Genomic DNA, 20,095 nt, shown 5'->3' with positions numbered 1-20,095 from the left:
TAGAAATAAAAACGTATCAACAAATTATGACGACCAACATTACAACAGCTGTTTTCATTATGGTTTAACTTTTCCGGACGTGCTTCTGACAATCATGCTGGCTGCCTTCCCTGACACCAACTCAGAACAAGAGTAGTGTCAGGAGTGCACAGGAATAATAAATTCCCAGAACTTTTAAAACGAACATAAATCGGCTTAAGCAGGAGAGACGATTAGGTGGTTTGTACATCTACATCACTCGCACATCCCTGACTACCGGAGCGGGTCTGTTCCGAGACATCCAGCAGGACAATAACCGGCCGGGAGCACCAGCGGGACAATAACCGGCCGGGAGCAGCCCCGAGCCGCGGCACCGCCCGCTCCCCGCCCGGCCCCGCCCCGCGCACGCGCGGAGCCACCGCCCCTCGCGCCATTGGCCGCGCTCCCCGCGCTCCGCTCCGCGCCCCGCCCGCCGCCGCCGCGCAGGCGCAGTCGCGGCCCTTTCGGGAAGGTTCTGTGTCGCACCAGCCTTTCCTTCCTCCGCCAGGGAAATCCTGTCCGGGTACGGGCCGCCCGCAGCCCCGCTCCTCCCCGCCCCGCCCCGCCGCCGAACGGGCTCTTCCCTGTCACCGTCTGCAGCCCGCGCCCTTCCCCTCACAGCCCGCCCGCCTCCTTCGACAGCCGCCTGCCCGCCCCCCGCAGCCGGGCCGCGACCTCCCCCGCCCCGGTCTGTTTGTCCCTGCCCGAGCTCAGCCGCTGTCGGGCCCTGGCCGGCCCCTCAGCCCCGGGGCCCCGCGGCTGTGAGGGGCAGCCTCATCAGCGTTATCCGTGCAGCGGGGCCATGGGGGCCGCACACCCCGCCCGGGCCCCCCAAGGTCGGCGGGCTCCCGGCGGGATCCAGCGGGATCGCACCCGTCTGGGATAGGGGGAGCAGGTTATGCTCCTTCATTGCTGAGGTGCCGGCCTCGCCTCTTGCAGCTGCCCGGAGGTTCTGCTCGTTGAGACGGGTTCTAACTGGGAGCGCAAGGGCGGAATAGACGGCTCCGAGCCGCAGAAGTGGGACAGAAGGGACTGCCAGGAAGATCTTCGTGCCCGCAGCGTTGCTGCCAGTTAGAGAGAAACCTGCCGCCTCTCCTCTCTCTTGTGATCACCTGGAGAGGAGAGGTGAGTTGTCTTTCCCTCTTGTCATGCTGTAGCAGTGGAGGAATAGGCTAGCTTGCAAGGTGCAGAACTTGTTCAGGACGGCTTCAAGCCCCAGCCGGCTGATTGGTTTGTTTTATTTGAGACTCAGCCCTGTGCAAAGGCCCACTGATGGAGACAGAGATTAGCACCGTGTTAACCGCGCGGTTCTCTCTCCTTTGCTGCAGTGCCCACTTTCACCGCTGCCTCCTGCTCTGCCTGCTCCTGCTTTCAGCATGGTAAAGAAGAATACTATCCCTGATGGGTAAGTATCCCTCACACTAAGCGAGAGGCAGGAGCGGGCATCCCACAGAGAGGGGCACTGACTGCCCCGGGCGCTTTCTTGCCTCAAGCATCTTCACCACCTACAGTCAGGTAAGGTAGGTATCTTCTCCAAGACAGGAGCAGCACAGCCATTCAGCCCCCAGGTGAGTATAATGCTCCAACCTGTCTGTGAACACTTCTCCTTCATCGGCCACACACAGTTCCTTCTTCCTAATCTTTTTACCCCCAAGTGTATGTTTACTGGGGAAATGGGAGAGTAGTCCATACTCCTGACTAGTTTGCTGCTAGGAATGACGGAAGAGTTGATAAAATGGGAGCAGGTGGTTGCATGCATAAGATCAAGCAATATTTTTGTGAATTCAGATCCAGAAACATCCCGTGTTTTTGTTCTAACAAGAAGACGACAGAAATGTTGTATCAGCAAAAATAATCCCAAATTAACCCAAATGCACTATACAGGCTTTCTGATGATTTGATTGGGAGTGCATATGTGGACTGCAGAACGACATCATGTGAAACAGATACAGTTCTATTTTTAAGCTCTAATAAAGCACAAAAAAGAAGTCAAAGTTAAGCATTTTAACCCATTTGTTCTTGATTACATCAACACAAACTCTGGATAGGAGGGCATGCTGAGATATAAGGGCACACTGTAATGGGGCAATAACTTGTGGTTTATACATTATTTGAGAGAAGAATTACATTATGCTGGTTTCAGGGAGAGGGTTAAGTTGGTTTATTAAGAGCATTCTTAGAAGGAGCAGTAAGATAGAAAAAAACACACGTTCCTATAATATTTGTTGGTCTAAAAGGAGTAAACGGAAACAAAATATGAACAGAATTTAAAAAATAAAGAAGCTGATTTTTTTTCATGGCTGGCAAACTCAGGTATTAAAATTACAATAAACTTTAAGAAAAGCTGTTTGAGCATGTCTTTCACTCAAAATCTTTATGGGATTACATGTTGGATAAAAGTGAGCTAAAGTGGGTTAGTTTTTTAAGAAGTGGTTCAGAAATCTGAAAACAGTTGTTGTTTTCTTCGTCCTTGGAAATTGCTACTATAAGTTTGAATATCAGGTACTCATTTCTCCATTCATAATCCCCCTTGCATTAGAAGTAGAGAAGCTTTCAGGTTACATGGATTTCTTAAGTGTGGAATAATCAGTGGACTGTACTTTTGACTTCCACAGTTGGAAACTAATACCTTTCAGGGGGAGAAACAACTACTGTCAAGTATTTGGTTATAAAGTTAGTATTAATTTCTGACTTCTGATACTGAAGTACTTTCAGCTTCCTTAGATAGTTTTTATACTGCTAAGAAATGCAGCTAGACATCCACAGTGATGGGTTTGGCAGAAAAGAAGTTGAAGGCCTTGTCAGCCCCTCAGTCTCATACAGCAGGGTATGGATGTCATGCTTGTGCTAGCACAGCATGTTGTTCTTCAGTGTCAATTCAGTAAGCCAGGAGGACATAGAAGTGAATCCCAGAAGGGACTTAAGAAAGCTAATTTGAGTCTAGGTGGTCCTGCACATGCAGTTTACTGGCCCCAGAAACAGGTGTTGGCAGAAGTGAGATTGTGGTACCCTGCAGCATAAGGACAATCCAGGTGCTGCACACTCTGGAAGTACAACCTCAATTGCCATGTTGTAGTAGCAATAGTCCAACAGTAACTCTTTTGGTTTAATGGTACTGCAAGAGATGAGGAAAGTAACACTACATACCAACACCTTTGAAGTTTGTCTTCCTGTTAGTGCCTCAATTCTGAACACTTCTAATCCAAATTTTATTATGCTAATTCAAGCAATACAATAAATTGGAGGTTTTGTTAAGGTAAGTAGGAATAATGCAACTAAACAAGAAACAATAAACCTCTTTAGCTCAAGGAGTAATGACTTTAAAGATGAAGAGGTTTACATCAGATGTAAGGAAGAAATTTTTCACTATAAGGATGGTGATGCACCGGAATGGGTTGTCCAGAGAAGTTTTGGGTGCTCTTCCCTGCCACTGTTTTCAAGGTTGGTTGGATGGGTCTTTGAGCAACCTGGTCTAATGGAAGGTGTCCCTGCCTGTGTCAGGAGAGTTGGAACTAGATGATGCTTAAGGCTTACTACAACCCAAGCCATTCTATGAGAAAGTATTTCTCCTTTTTACCAGTAATGTCTTGGAGCAGGGCTATGGTGTAGTGTCCATTGCAGTCTCAAACCTACAGAGTAGTGCTGGTGAAGTACTTCTGTAGCAAAATGAGACATCAGAGGAAAAGAGGGGTTCAAGTGACTCCTTGCACTGCAGTTTCCACATGCAGTCAAGAATTGGTTCTTCACAATGTCTGAAACGGTTTTACCCTTCAGTAGTTGAACACTATGATGTTTCAGTGGAGAACCAAACAGTTTAAGCTGCATAACAAGTCATAAAAAGCCATGATTTTTTACAGATTTATACTGATTTGTGCTTCAGCATCCAAAATCCTGCTGTGGGTATAATTACATAAACTCCAGTTCAGTTCTGAAGAGCATCTGCAGAAATGTCACCTTCTGGCGTGTTTCTCTTGAATAATATAAAATATACTGAGTGAGATCTTTTTAATAGAAGGGCAAAGCTGAATTACTTTTGCCGATGCACTATAGACGCGCTTCTTTAACTGTATTTTTCTTGTCCAGACTTGAAGCATCAGCATTTTCATTTGGACAGGAATATTAAATACTGTGGCATAATGGATTGTGCATGTTCAACAGTGAGTGAGAGAGAAGGATGACATTTTACTTGTAAACATGTTCGCTCTCATCAATTCTGAATCTGGTGTCTATAGAGATATGGAAGTCACATGGAAAAATGAGGTTGTATGTATTTCATGCAGTATCAGTAGCCAAAAAAAAAAAAAAAAGGAAAAGAGGTTCCATTTTTTAAATGGTCTTGCTAGAGGTGACAGTATTTCAGTAGTTGTTAAAGTAAGTCTTACTATGAACCCATTCTAAACCAGAAAATTTTACTGGAATTTAAAGCTTCCATATGACCTTAAAAATGTTAATGTCAAAATAAATTTTAAAAAAACCGTTTGTTCCACATCTGGCTCTATTAAAACTTTTAAACCAAAGCAGATAAAATATGTAGCTGGATATCATCAGTTTCTTCATGTCCACTTGTTTTTCATTGAAACCTCTGTAGCTCTTAGTCACTGGTACAGGGATGCTGATGCCAAGTCTTGTGATAACACCTCTGACTCCTGCCTTTCTTCTTTCCACTCACATTCAAGCAGGATACAAATCACATGTCAAAAATTTCATTCAAACTTGCTGAAATGGTCGGTAAAGTCTTTCCTCCTGTAATTCCTGTTTATGTGACTACCTGCTGCTCATCTTTGATCATTTCTGCCTTTACGTATACTTGTTCTGTAATAGTTTGACTTTTTTAGTCCAGGCCATTTTTAATTCCCAGCCACATTCCTTTGTTGACAACAGAACAAATGTGAATTTATTTCCTTAGCTGATCTTTGGGTAATTTCAATCTGCTGGTTTTATTTTTACTTCTGCAGCAGTATGCTGCAATTTCACTTTAAAATACCATTTTAAAGATAACATGGGAAACATACCCTTTATATTTTTGATGAAAAGTGCCCTCTGCTCATTTTCTACTATAGAGCTGTCAGCAGCTTTTGAGTTTCTTGCTGATTGTGCAGATTTTTTTTTTCTGGGAGGATTTAAATGGCTTTAAATACAAGAGAATAAAACCCCAAGTTTATTAAGGTCTGACAAAAAACTGGGTAATCCTGGGGTATTGTTCTGTAAATCCCCTAATATGAAAAAACTTCAGAATTTTTACAAAGCCTTTTTTACATTGTTAATTAAAGAAAATAAGATTTTAAAGCCCTTTTTTGATACTTTCTTTTTGACTTCTAAATGCTTCTATCTATGATAATGATAGTTTATTTCCACTCACAGATTTCCAAGAGAAAGCAGGTTAAAACAGCACTGAACTTCTCATCTTAATTGATTCATGTACAATTTACATCTCTTCAACAGGAGTAAATGGAACATAGCTTCAGATTTTTGTTTTCATACTTGACAGCAAGCGTAAAGCTACCAGACTTCAGAGTTTACAAACTTGATAATTCACTTAGGAAGACTTACCCTGCAAAAAAATTTAGAATTTAGTAAATTGTTTTATTTGAAACAGCCCTCAGTGATCTCATCTCTAGCTTGCCCTTACATTTTCTCACTTTGTATGTCTTCTACAGACCAGCTGTTTGCAACAGCCTTCCTAATGATGAGTTGTTATTACTGCTTTGTTGCTTCATTTGTTGTCCAATAAATAATGTCTGCACTGTGAGCCTTGATCTGTTCTTTGCCTCATGATGAAGATTACAGACAGAAGTTAGTGCTAAAGGAGGCTGTAGGAAATTGTTATATGATTGATTAATATCAAATACACTTTGTGTTTCCTTTGTTACTTCCAAGCATCTCTGAATGGTGATGTTATTTATATACTATGAGAAAAATTATTACAGAAATTTCATTGAGAATTTATTCCAGCCAACTTCTAGTTTTTTTATGGTCCGATGTGGGAACTGGGAACAAAGCCAAGTACTCAGTGGTTAGAATATTTTAAAATTAAGTATGCAGTTTATTTCATTTAATGGTGTAGTTTTATGAACATCAGAATCTAGAAGCTGTTGGATGCTCCCTTCAGAGGGACAGATTAATTTAAGTATTAATTCATAAAATTGCAAGGGAATGGATACATCTTAAAGAATCTAGTGGAAATGTTTTATGTGTTAATAGTTGAGGTATTGGCCAAAATGCAAAAAGCCTGTGTAGATTTTAAGTCATCATTGTTAGGTTATACAGTTAATTTGCACTTGCAAAGAAGAAATAACAGTTCTAAATTTAGTAAGTTACCTCTTTGAAGGTAAAATTGATCTGCTGATTAACTTGTTTTCCTCTTCAGATAATTTTCTTCATCCTTCTTTAAAACTTGAAATCTTTGAAAAATTATATATTGAGAGCATTTTCAGTACAATGTGGAACTTGTACATACCAGTTCTTTGTGGTTTTGGAATTACATGTGTTTTGAGTGTTGTAACAAGTCTTACTCCTGATTTGTGGGAGGTTTTGGTGTGATGGAATATCCTCTCTATTTTTAAAAATGATGAGAGAAAGTTCAATCAAGAGTGTTTCTTTGAAAAAGAAGCGTATTACAAAGGAAAAGTTTTTAGAACATCCAGATAATTTGTATTGTTAATGAAAGTAAACTTTGCATTTCATTGTCAATTAAATGACTGAAGTGTGCTTGTTGCAACTCTAATGTGTTTGATTCAGTCAGGTTGAAAAATGTCCACCAACTGCAACAATACATTTTATTTTGAACCTTGCACATCTGCTTTGCTTCATATTGGTGCTACTTGTTTGTAAATCTTATCCTGCCATTTTGAGGAGAGGAATTTCATGAAGTTGAAGAAGAAGGAAAGAAAAAGTATTTTCAAATGTCCTGGTGATACTTTGAAGCTGCTTCATGAAATAATTGCAGATTTGGTGACCTAATTGTACTTTATGATAACAGCAATTTTTATGTGTTTTGAGCTGCAGGTGTCTTCTGTTGAATCATGCAACTTGAAAATATTTAAAAATCAATGTTTCTTTCCCTACAGATGGCGGAGTTTGACACCAGTTGGACAGCCTATACCAGGAACAAGATTTATTGCATTCAAAGTACCTTTAAAAGGGGTATGTATAAAAGTAACTGCAAATTGGTTGTATTAGATAAACTGCAAAGTAATGAAGAATAGGATGACTATTCATGCAAATTTCAAGGAAGTTTTTTAAAAAATTATTTATTCAGATTTAGGCCTTTCGGCCATTTGGCTTCTTAAAATAATACTCTCTATTGTTTCTTATTTTTCTTTATATCTGATGTTACTCTTCTTATTTATCTTTTAAAAATAATCAAGCTTCTAAATCAGTCAGCATAATTCATTTGATCACTATTAAGTGGCCTAAATTAATAATCTTATTTAATATCTTTTCATGGCTATTTTAAGAAAATCATATGGAAGAGCTTATAATATGAATAACAATCCAGGCAATGTAAGCCAAAGTATAATTTTATGGAAATTAAGCACTCATTGAAGGATACCAGCCACTGCAAAACTTTGAAAATAGATCCAGTTTGACAATTTCATAAGCAAAAATCTTCAGTGATCTAGTGGAATGTATTACAGCTAAAAAAAAGTCTTCAAAATTTTCTTCTATTTTACTAATTATTAATTAAAAAGTACTTTTGTTATTATTTCCTTTAGAATCTTACTAACATGAAGTGTCATCCTAAGCTATTAAATACACTGAGTTAAATCTTTAAATTCTTTGATTTTAAAATATGTGGAAGTTGTCTTGTTGAGACTGTTCAGTGCTTTCATGCCTATACTTTTTGGAGGCATAGGGCAAATTAGTGTTAATTTATACAGAAAGGCAAATAGGACAAGTGCTGCATAAATTAACTTTTACAAGTCCTTACTTTAGATATAGAGGAAGTAAAAGTTTCTAAGCACTTTAAAGAACGTACAGTGGCCTGACATAACTGTAGCAGTTAAAGAGAAATGTTGTATCTAAGCTTTTGTCTAGAGATTACTCTCTAGTATTCATACACAAAAATTCTGGTTATACCCATTATGTTTTCAGTCATCATTCAGTTCAGTCTTACTAAGAATGACTGAACTGAAATGCAGGATTTGCTTCCCACAGCTGCTTTTACAGCTTTAGGATGATGGTTTGGTTCCTTGGACACCAAGGATCTCATGCTTAACATGTCATGTTCTCCAAGATGTGGATGGATTGTACAGCAGTTGTGTGATTTTTCCACCAAGACTGCCAGTCAACAAATCAAGCTGTGAATGTAAAGTCCAGTAGAGTTACAATTGGCTTCTTTGCTTTTGCCACAAGGACCACTCCACATCAGCGTGTTACTCATTTCCTGTCCTCCTGATCTCACTGGGGCGTAGATCTCTGTTCTGGGAAATTGTCTTGGCCAGACATAAAGTCTGGTACCCAAGGATGCAAAATCTGTAACATTTCTGTCCCTTCAGTTTGCTCAATCTCAACTATACAAGACAGAAATGACAAGTCTGCCAGAGGCCGTGTGCTTGAAGATCATGAAGTTTGTGACAGAATACATATAAAATGTGCAGCTGGCTAGATTGTGATGTCTTTGCAGAGGTGGTCAGTAAACCCATCTGAAAATGCTAATGAAGACCTGATTGGTTATAGTTTATCAAAAGTACTTTTATTTGATAAATTGGTGGAACAGACCTCTTAAATATGCAGCAGTTTGCTTCTTTGCTATGTATTAGGAAATTGATGATTGGTGATTGTGCCCAAAGGAAGACAATGTATTTTCAATATTTGAAGATACAGGGTTGTTGTCTTAGAAGATGTTAGTAAAGTAGGTGTTAGTAAAGATCATGTGTTCACTTGGAAGGAGTTTTGTCCTTCCTTTCAGATCACCATTATAATGGCAGCAGTAATATTGTAGTGTAGTAAGAACTGGGCAAGTTCTTTCCCATGCCATTAGGAGGGTTTTTAGAATTGGTTTGGATTTCTCACATTCTGAAAGCTCTATTAAACACCTGAACTACTGAACACTCAGCAGGAGTTTTTCAGAATATTCCAGCATATTTCAAAACATAGTTTTTTGTAACACATTTAACTGTCTACTCAATCAATATGTTTGGAGATACCTTATTTTTGTAAATTACGTTCCTCCTCAGTTTGTATCATGTCACATAGTAAAAATTTTTTAATGTTCTACCATAGACCTTTTGCAGATTCACCTTTGTCACCTCAAAGTTAAGTTCAGTTTCAGATTGTACTAAGAGTCACTGCTGAGTAGCAGTGACATAACTGACTCATTTCATTTTGTTTAAACTTCTACAACCTCCACTTTTTTCAGCAGTGCACTGGTGTCTGAAATACATAGGACTGAATACTTTATTACATCCTTTCTATCCTCCTCCTTTCAGCTGAAGCTTCCTATCACATAGCAGCTTTGACATGACTGCCCTGCTGTTTATTCTTTACTTGGTTTTCCTGTTGATGTTTTCAGACTCGAGACAAGTGCTTGCTAGCATTTTGCATTAGAATCTGTACAGTCAGAACAAGGAATGGTTAGTTACCCTATAGCATCTGTGGTTCTGAGAAGTATGTGGTCTGTGGCTGCCTTCCTTTCCAATAGTTCTGAGTCCAGTCTGCTTGAATTTCTTGTTGACAAAGGAACTGACAGGTGGTTGAGGCTGCTGCATCTTTTGCCACTGTCTTTATTGGTTCTGGCTGAGCCTCTGTCAAAAGGCTCTCACAATGGACAAGTGCACTGTTCAGAGAAAATCCAGTCTTGAGTATATGAGGCATTTTCATACCTAAAGTGAAGAACACATTTCAAAAAACACAGCTACAGTAGGGTGAGTAAACGTTTTTCTCACTGTTTGTCAAATGAAATGAATTATTCATTATCCACCAACACACAGCTTTCTTAGTCACGATATTTAGTCCTATTTAATATTCCCCAGTGCTAAATGACATGCAAGTACACTCTGTCAAGAGATGGAGGAGATATAAAAATGTGAGATATAAAAATTCCCACCTTTGTGGGAAGAAAGTTAAACCTTTAGAAATGAACTCTTGTATCAGAATTTATGTTTTATGTGAAATACACTTTTAGTTTTGAGTTACTGTGCAGGACAAAATTTGTTTGGGGGAAGTAGATTGTAGTGTTTTGCTTTTTAGTGTGTATTTAATTACATAAAAATCAATATATACATGCTGCATTTTTCAGGATTTGTGTGTCTATCAAATTAGAGGTAATTTTAATAATGTTTGTTAACACTATACAAGCAGAAATGCTCATGTTGTCTTACATTTTCATCTAAATAGGAATACATAAATTTTTGCTTTCTTTTTGGTTCCGCTTACCTGTATAATACATGGATGTGGTTCTGATAATTAAACACTCTCTTCTAAATGTTGATGTTTTCTAGTACTAATTAAACAGCTGAATATTGCAAATGTCTTGTTATTAGAAAGTAAAAAGAAAATATTTCTTTTCCATTTTCTTTGTAGGCAATTAACCAGAGGCTTACCCCAACCCAGAAATTTACACCAAAAGATTTAATTGCTGCAATGAAAGCCCTAAATGTGGAGCTTGGATTAATTATTGATTTAACATATACCACACGATACTATGAAGTTAAGGTAACAAAAGCCTAATAAAAATGCAAAATAGTTACTGCAGCTTTTGTTTTAAAGTATTTACACATTTACTTACCTTGAATAGGAGTAGACAAGCCATCCAGACTAATTGTATGTCTCCAACAGAAATGTTTTATCAGAGAGGAAATAGTTAATTCTCCCAGCTACTTGCATTTATGGCTTATTACCATTATGGTAACTCAGTAGTAGATGAAGACTTCAGTGCCAGGCACTGCACAAAAAGTGCAGAAGAGTTATAACCTGTGTCCAGAAGATATTCTCATTTATATCTAGGTGGTTCTTTTTACTGATTCTCTCTTAGTGGAATCCAATAAGAAGGTGTAAGTTTTTAAACTACTTTATAAATTTAAAAGTTTTTACCTGTATGGTTCAAAAAATTGTGTTTAATCAGCCTCCTGTTGAAAAGGAGAATAAATAGCAATGTTATAACAGAATGCAAATCTTTGAATGCACATGGGCTCTGGGAATTAAGGCAGTGAATTTGTGAGTATGTATATGATTGTGGGTATGAGGGACAAATAGTGCTAATAATTGTAAAATGGGTTAGAATGGAATGCCAAGAATCTGCTTCCTTAGTTAATGTGCAGCCTTATTAGCAGGGATAAATAAATCTTGTGTAGGAAATGTTCCTTGTCTGAGATGGTCTTTAATGTAGAAATGTTACTGGTAGTTTCTGAGAGTGTATCTCTATACAATTGTGTCAAGATTGTTTTCAGTTTGTGTTCAGGATTTGAACAACTGGTTTACATTGTCATTATGTTAGATACTGCTTAAGGTTTCTCATTGTTGCAAGACTTCAGTAATTTTTACCATTTGCTTTTTTCTTTTGTTGTTAGGATTTACCTAAAAGTGTGCAGTATAAGAAACTTTATACTGTTGGACTTGAAGTCCCTGATAATGCTACTATCCTACAGTTCAAAAAGTGGGTCAGAAAATTCCTTTGGGAAAATGCAGGAAATGGTAAATATCAGCATCCTATGCTGTAAAAAAATATCACCAACATTTTATTTCAGTACTAATTGTGTCCTTTACTAATTTTAATATTCAGTAAAATTTATGACACCAGGATCTCAGGCTTTCTACAGCACTTTCTGCTTCATTATCATAATAAGATCCATTATGCAAACCAGCACATATCTTTTTTTTAAATCAAAACATGTTTTTCTCGAAAATGGCCGGTAACTTAAATGCCCTTCCTAATAGTGTTACATTTGTGTTATGTGTCAAAGTAAGTGCAGCAAGGCCTTCCTCTGCCTATCTCAAATTGTTTGCCATCAGCTGAGTGTTGTAGCTGCCAGCCCTTGATGGATGTTTTAAATAGCACCAGGTACTGATATGTGTGAGCAGCTTCAGTCCATTTTGTCTGATGCAGTTTTTCTTTGACTTATGAGTCTCCATTATTGCCCTCAGATGTGAACAGTTCTTGAAAATCTGATTACAGACCCTGTGTCAGTATTTCCACAGTGTGGCTGTGCTGCTGTTTCAGTGTTTATGCAACAGGACAGTTCTTGCTGAGATTGGATAAGGTGCTTTTTGTGTATTAGTGTGTATTTTGCCACAGTGTATGTGTAGCTTTAAACTTCTCACTTCTTTTGGTAGTGATTCTTTGTTGGCAGATTTTACCTTTTTGTTTGTCCAGTAATGGTGGATCAGTCTTTCAAGTCTTTTCATTATATTTGGTGTGGTTCCTTTGGCATTCTCTTTGAGAAAGTAGAAATATTAAGTGCCCTAGTTCATACAGTTTTTACTGTAAAGCATAACCAGGTGTAGGTGATAAACTGTTTTGTGAAAAAGTTCTGACCTAAATTTCAGGTATGAGAGCCTGAATTAGAACTAATGGGAAAATGAAGAAATATGAGAAAAATACTTTGTCCTTGCTCAGGAAGTTAGTTTGTACATTCTTCCTTTGCTCTATTTTGGCTTAAGGAAATTACCTGGTGATTATTAGTTTTCTTTTGGTTTGGATCTAGTGTGCTTTTTTGTGTGACAAAGACTAGTCTGTGTCTGAATCTTTTCATGAGAGAATCAATTCATGTTTTGTTACTGCATGTTGACCTGCAGTTACAGCCCATGGGGGCATTTTGGCAGCGCTTCTGTGACTTCTGACTTGGGAGAACTTCACTGCTCGAAGTTTGGCCTCTGTTTTAGATAATCCCTAAAATATCTCAGGATTCTTTTTACAAATACTTCCTGAGAAACTGGGGCTTTTTTAGTGTTTGAGTTGTTTGGATGTCAACTTGTAATGAACTTAGGTGGCAATTCGGCTGTTGTGATCTGTGGCAACACTTGTATTTTGTCTCAGTTATATTTTATGTCATTCAAAATTTTATCAATGTCCTGTTTCAGAGACCATCTGTCAGTACTGCCTCTGCCAGAACTTTGTTCTTCTGATGATGATAATTTTTCTTCTAAAATCTAGCCTAAAACTCTTACTCAGTTGCACATTCATTCTTACAGAGCTTTGCCCTTTAAGTGTCATTCTCCTCTGTCCCCACTATTATATTCAGTATCTCAGATTTGATTTTACAGACTGAGACGAACTTCCTTCTTTTCTGGCCATTATAATAGACTTTTCTATATATATTGAACTTGTTTTCTTTACATTTCAATATGAATATAAATAGTCTGGATGGGGTTTTACCAGTGCCTTGCATGATGGTATTAGAATTTCCCTATTTCTGTTGAAAGTCTCTCAATTGAAACACCTTAGCAATAGTAAGTTATTCTGCTTTTTAGTCTTTGGCCAATTAGTATAATCTTTTTTTTAAAAGAAAAGATTTCTGTAGAGTTTACTGGTCTGTTTTTTTCTCCATATATTTTATAATCCTAAGCATTTCATACTTTCAGGTGAATTATGTTTAAGTTCCTCAGTTCTACATTTACTTGTTGAGATTTGCTTTCAAACCCATATTTTACTCTTTTTCTCCTCTTACTGCAGTGGCTGAGGCTAAGTGCTTTACCTGCCATCACTCTTTTCTTTTTTATGCATTCTTCAGGGTCAGTCTCAGCCATCACAGTTTTGGTAGTGAGCTAACAGCTGCTAGAGATCCAGTATGAAGAGGTCATGTGTCCTATCTGGATGTGTCTCTTGTATTACAGGCGTGGCAGTAGAATTTGGAAATAGCAAGCATTATTTATCATTACTCTGTTAGAAAAGCAGAGATTTTTTTTTTTTTTTTTGTATTGTGCTAGCTTTCTGTTAATTTCACTTTCTGAACTACTAAAGATTCTTTCCTTTTTTGATAGAGAAACTCATTGGCGTGCACTGTACTAATGGAATTAATAGAACTGGCTACCTTATATGTAGGTAAGGCTGTATGAAAGCAGAAATTGTTCTTCACAAAAAGCAGCATCCTTATATTACTCTGTATTCCCTTTGGGACAATAACACAGTCCTGTTTTTCTTCAGGTATCTTATAGATGTTGAAGGCTGGGATCCAGAGGCAGCAATTCAGGGTAGGTATAAAGAACTAAGGCACATGTCGGGTTGTATTTCACAATTACTAAAATCTCATAAATACTGCAATTCTATTTTAGTATCTTTTCAGTAATTTCATGTGCTGGCTTATATATAAGATTTTATAGCTGACTGTTGGTTCCATTCCAGGCAGGACTTGAGCAATAGCAAATTGACAGCATAGGAGTATGCTTTAGCTGCTTAATTTTTTTTTTTTTTTTACTTGAAAGAGTTGTCATAGTTTGCTACCACTACTAGTTTCAGGGGGTTTTGAAAAATGCTGCAATGATGCCAGCTTGAAATATTTAATACCAAGTTAGAATTGTTTCAAATTCTGCATCTCATGGGGAAAAAACTTGCCTTTCAAATTTTCATGTCTCAGTTTGGCCACATTTCATTAGGCAGTGTTTTTTTCCTTTAGCTTTTGGCGATGCCAGAGGTCATCGCATGGATGGCCTCGTGTATCTCACAGATCTCAGGACACAGCCGATGCGAAGGTAAACAAAAGCTTTTTGTTGTGTGCTTAAGATTTTCCAAAATGTCTCCTAGTGGTTTTAAAAGTTTTGTTCTAGTCCTAAGTCAAAATTAATTCCCTCATAAACCTTTAATGTGAAACTACACATAGATGCAAAATACATGTGTAGTTGTTTGTGTTTTCTCAGATGAATAACATGAAGTGCAGTGTACTTTTTTCATCTTTTGAATGTACATGGTTTGAAAGATCGTTTTTAATCTGACAGCTACTACTGAACATGGTTGTGCTTTTATCATACTGTGACAAGTGTATTGAGTCTGTATTCTCTCAGAAGCTGAAAGGAGCCACTGCAAAGATGTCTTTGTAAGCTCTGTGATCTGCCTCCTGTTGTTGGCACTGTAGAACAAGATTTTTTAAAAAATAGAGCAGTTTTAAGAGTAAAAAAAATGGGAAAGTGGAATATTGTTCTTGTCCTGTCTGTTCATAGTAATTATAATTCTGAAGTTTAAGAATGTTAAGCTTATCATCTTCTAAGAACAGCCAACCTTTACATCTTCCTAAGGTGTTTGTGCCAATGACGCCTTGTAGCAGTAAACTGATTTTAAAATTAATTACCTGAGTGATTTCTTTCTTTTTAGATTAATTTAAGATTCTTTGTTTTTCTCCTGTTGTTCCATAGTCTGTGCAGGATTAAGTTGCAATCAAGTCTGATTTTTGAAGTAAATTTACAAGATTCATATTTTCTAAGTTTAATATAAATTTTACTTAACATAAAATTTCTGTCATTCAAAACTGAAGAATATTATGGGAGTGATTTTTTTCTCTGTCAGTAGTATGCTTTAAAAATGGAAGCTTATGTGAGATTTTTTTCCCTCTTAGTAACCTTGGAATGGATGTATGGGATGCAGATGAAGATATTATCCCACCACCACATGCCATGGAAGGATCTGTAGAACGGTTCCCAAATGAAGATTTTCAGGGGTAATGGGCAAAAGAAAAAACCAACCAACCAACAAAAAAAAACAAAAACCAAAAACAAAACAGAAAACAATTGTTTCTTATTGCAAATACTATAGATACTCAAAAGAGATGATGTTATTATTATAGCCTACTCATGTAAAATGTATTTACAGAACTTGACAAAACAGCAACAAGATAAGGGTAAGAAAGGGAATGTATGCTGTTAGAAGTATATAAGTAATTAATTCACTTGGGAAAATTCAGTTTTACTTTGCCTGTCCTTCATTATTCTGCAATAATCTGCAGTTATTTTTAATGTATTTTGAATCACTGTTTTTGGCTGTTTAACAACTGCTGTAGAATTACAGTTGAATGTTTGTCACAGTTTCTGCTTTAGCACTGAAGGTTTTATAATCTTACATACAGTTTGGATTATTAGTAATTTTGATAGCTTCATATTTGCAATGTCTTTCATGTAAATTCTTGGTTAAAAAGGAATTGTTTTCATTAATGACTTGTAGCACTTTTAAATATGATATTCAATACTTCTCAACAGGTCTGGGAAAAGATTAAGAATTTATGATGACCACTCTTACAATGATTTGCAAGGACAGATGCAGTTGCGAGATTTTGACTTCATTAGTAAGGGGCCTGGACACAGACGAAGACCATTTCATGACCATCAAACTCAGGATGAACTAAGAGGATCAGTGCAGATGAGAAATTGGGACTACAACAGGGGACCAGAACAAAGACAAAGAGCCTTTTCTGATCACCAATTTTATGATGATTATCAAGAAGACACACAGCTGAAGGACCTAGAGTTCAGTAACAAGGGACATGGACAGAGTTTGAGACCTTTTCATGGTCAGCAGTATCATGATGATTTGCAAGCAGACAAACAGTCTTTTGACTTCAACAGAGGCCGGGAACAAAGGCAGAGATCTTTTCCTGATCATTCATCTGCTAATGATTTGCAGGAAGATAGGCAGTCAAAGGATTTTGATTTTGGTGGCAGGGGCCGTGGCCAGAGGCGAAAACTCTTCCATGACCACCAATCCCGGGATGAATTTCAGACTCAAATGCAGTTAAAAGAATTGGATTCTGCCAGTAGAGGTCCTGGCCAAAGACTAAGATCCTTCCATGACTACGAGTCACATGATGACTTGCAGACACAGGTGCAATTGGGAGATTTTGAATTTGTTAAGAGGGGTCGTGGGCAGAGGTTGAGACCTTTCAATGATCACAAGCCTCGCAATGACTTAAAAACAGAGATGCAACTGAAAGATTATGATAATAAAGGTCCTGGACAAAGGTGCAGACCTTTTCATGACCCTCAGCCTTATGATGGCTTACAGGAACAGACTCAATCAAAAGATTTTGATTATGGTAATAAAGGGCACGGAAAAAGGCCAAGGCCTTTCCACAATCATTTAGGTCGCAATGACTTGCCACGTGAATGGTGTTCAGACAGGTAAAGCATCCTTGAGCTGTAAGAATAACAGAATAAAAGTGTAAGCCTCAGCAGTTTTAACTTAAATTCAAATTAAGTATTTTTTTAAATAAACTATTTTAAAATCAATCATCCTTTTAATATATAAATGATCAGTTCATTAACTTCTCTTGTTTTGACTTACAGAAGGGTTTGATGTAAGCTGGTGTGTTACAGCTTCAAAAGCCAGGGTCTCCTTAAGTAGAAGGTTGTGCTTATTTAAAATTTGTGTTTCCTTTACCTTTTTGTCATCTTGAAACAAAACTCTTGTCCCACTTTCTACAGAAACTTATACTTAAAAAGAAGTCCTCTGGACAGAAGAGGGTATAAAATTTTATTTATGCCCTCACCCAAACGCAGATAAACAGGAATGCTATAAGAAAGTTTGATTTGCCTTTGTTTATTCCATGAGTTAATAATTTGTTAGAAATCTGCTTCAGAATTTGCATTATATTCCCACAAATACATATGTTACTTACTAGTAAACCTATTGGGTTCTGACATATTTCAAAATACCTTTAATATTGCAGAATGTATATCAGATTTATTGGAGTAGTTAAGTTTGATTTAATTTGTGATCTTGTCAGAGTGAAGCATATGATTTTGAGGTATTAAATTAATACAGTTATTATAGTTTTTATTAAAATTTTAAATAATCTTTATTAATAAAAAGAAGAAATACTTTATTTCATTTTATGTGTATTTTTTTTCCAAATCTTAGAACTGTTGGCAGTCTTCTTAACATGCAATTCTTTTGATTATTTGCAGAAGTCAGTCCTTTTCTTCCCATGAAAATGTGCCAGAATCTCATTTCTCCTCATCTCCTTCACTTCACAGGGATTACGGGTCTGATAATGATGACTTTAACAGAAATTACAGGTAAATATCAGATATACATTGTTTTCTGACTTACCTTTGTAGTGTTACTCCCCCTCTTTCCCAGCTAAAAAATACAAATTAACTGCACAGTGTAAAAAAATTGTTTTTTGCTTAAATGCAGTTTAACTCATTGGATCTGAGCACTGAGCAAATAATGTGACTAATTTGTGGTCCACTGATACTGACTTTTGAGTGTGATTATTGCATGAATCACTGACATAATCATTGACATGACAGTTCAAGCTACTGAACTATATAATATGAAAATCAAGTATCAGTAAGCAAAAAGGCAAAATACAGATGCTGTATTTAACTCTTAAGTGCTGTGTACAATGAGCTAAGGAATTTTACTGTGTGGGATGGTCAGACACTGAGCTGGGCTGCCATCCCACATCCTTTAAGAATGGACATAGCCCCTGTACAAACTTACCTAATGAGACTTAATTTGACATGACTCTAGGACTTCTAGAGATCCTTTCCAGACTAAGTGGATCTATGGTTCAGTAAGGGAGAAGATACTAAAATTTTAAAGACTGTTTTTTATTTGCTTTGTACACCACTTAGTTTATCACTTTACCAAGTAAGGAAGGTATTTGAGAGCAAAGAGAATTGAAACCTGTATGTGTGTGTGTGTGTATATATATATATATATATATATATATATATATATATATATATATATGTATTTTTTAGGAAAGTGAGTCTTCTGTTGCAGAAGAATTAATAATTAAAATATTTTCCTAAATATATTATAGCCTGTTGAGACTATGTACTAGAGAGTTATTGTTACATATTGTACATGAAAATGAAAACACAGACTTGGGAGTAAAACATCCCCTAGGTAAAGATATCCTCTGTAAACAGGTAATTTTAATTGTAAACAGCACTTGAAACAAAACTTCCTCTAGTAGAATTACTTACTGTAAAGAGCTCAATCACTGGAATTGGCAAATTAATAAAAACTAGTTTGCAATATCCATAGAGAGGATTTTAATATCGGGGGTAAAAACAAGAATATGAGTTTGAATTGTTCTTTCAGAGTTAGACACTGTTAATTTGTAGTGGTGGTCATCAACAGTAAATCAACTGGTTTATTTCTAAGAATTTCACTGTTCATATTTGTTTTTGTAGTAATCGACCACATTGTCCTGAAGACAATAGGAGACTGCACCCCTCAGAGGAATTTAATAGAGGAAAAAACAGATTTGCACCATACTCTTCACGAACAATGCACCCATCTTCATCCCTGCACCAAGAAGATAGTTCAATAGACTATGAAAGAAAGCCTTTTCAGGGTGAAACTACCAGAAGCATGGAACAAAGTAAAAGATTGCCAGTTGTAACAGTTGATTACAATTATGGTCTGCCACTAGATTGTGGACCTGAAGAGGAAGAGAGATCACACTATGATTTGCCACCCAGAGACCACTACAACTGGAACTGAATAAAAAGGACGATGTTTGCTCTGCTTAGAATTGTTTCACCCATTTTATTTTGTATGTGGACCAATTTTTTTTTTTTCAAAGCAAATTAGTTAAATGAAAATTTCAGTAGTAAAGAACCCGTCTCTATTGTAAGATTAGCTACTGATGTTTGGTTCTTTAAATTTATTAGTCTGTATTTGTTAAGTGTCATTGGAGACAATATCTCTGTACACATGCAACTAAACCAGTCCTTCCTTTTAGTGAAATTGCAACCCTGAAACAAACAACCCTTTAAAACAACTTTTTGAGTGATTGTGTTTGTTTTTTGTTTTACAGTTCTTTAAAATATATGTGATTTCCAGATGCATAATAAAACATTGCACTATCAGGTAGACTAGCATTGAAATTATAGGGAATATACTTAAAAATGAATGAAGCCAAGTTATGTCCATTTCATTCTTTAATTTGAAAACAGAAGTTTGAATTATTGTTAGCAATCACTGCAGCATCACAATTTACTTCCATATTATCTGTAGCATCCACTGAACTGACATAGTTGCATGCTATTTCATAGCACAATTTTTCCCAGATTGCTAAGAACATGTAAGCAAGTGAAGTTTGAATATTCTAAATGTCAGACTTGCTTTTCAGTAATTGGAATATCTAATCCTGATTGTGTATTTTTTCCTGATCCCTTAGGTTACCTATGTTTCAGA

General features: G+C 37.1%; 1 protein-coding gene across 1 annotated transcript; it reads left to right on the top strand.

The window, feature by feature from the left end:
• Window positions 1-471: 471 nt before the first annotated feature.
• Window positions 472-19,767, top strand: LOC306805290 (uncharacterized protein). The gene is made up of 12 exons (XM_079312917.1): window positions 472-541; window positions 1,347-1,423; window positions 7,086-7,161; window positions 10,543-10,674; window positions 11,529-11,652; window positions 13,939-13,999; window positions 14,102-14,148; window positions 14,571-14,646; window positions 15,504-15,605; window positions 16,141-17,058; window positions 17,845-17,955; window positions 19,087-19,767. The coding sequence occupies exons 2-12, from the start codon at window positions 1,395-1,397 to the stop codon at window positions 19,397-19,399; spliced, it is 1,989 nt and encodes a 662-aa protein (XP_079169043.1). The 5' UTR covers window positions 472-541; window positions 1,347-1,394; the 3' UTR covers window positions 19,400-19,767.
• Window positions 19,768-20,095: the final 328 nt, after the last annotated feature.

Source organism: Erithacus rubecula (genome assembly GCF_903797595.1).
Source record: "Erithacus rubecula genome assembly, chromosome: 9".
NCBI lineage: Eukaryota > Metazoa > Chordata > Aves > Passeriformes > Muscicapidae > Erithacus > Erithacus rubecula.
Note: the sequence above shows the minus strand (reverse complement) of the source record. Positions and strands in the feature narration are given on the sequence as shown.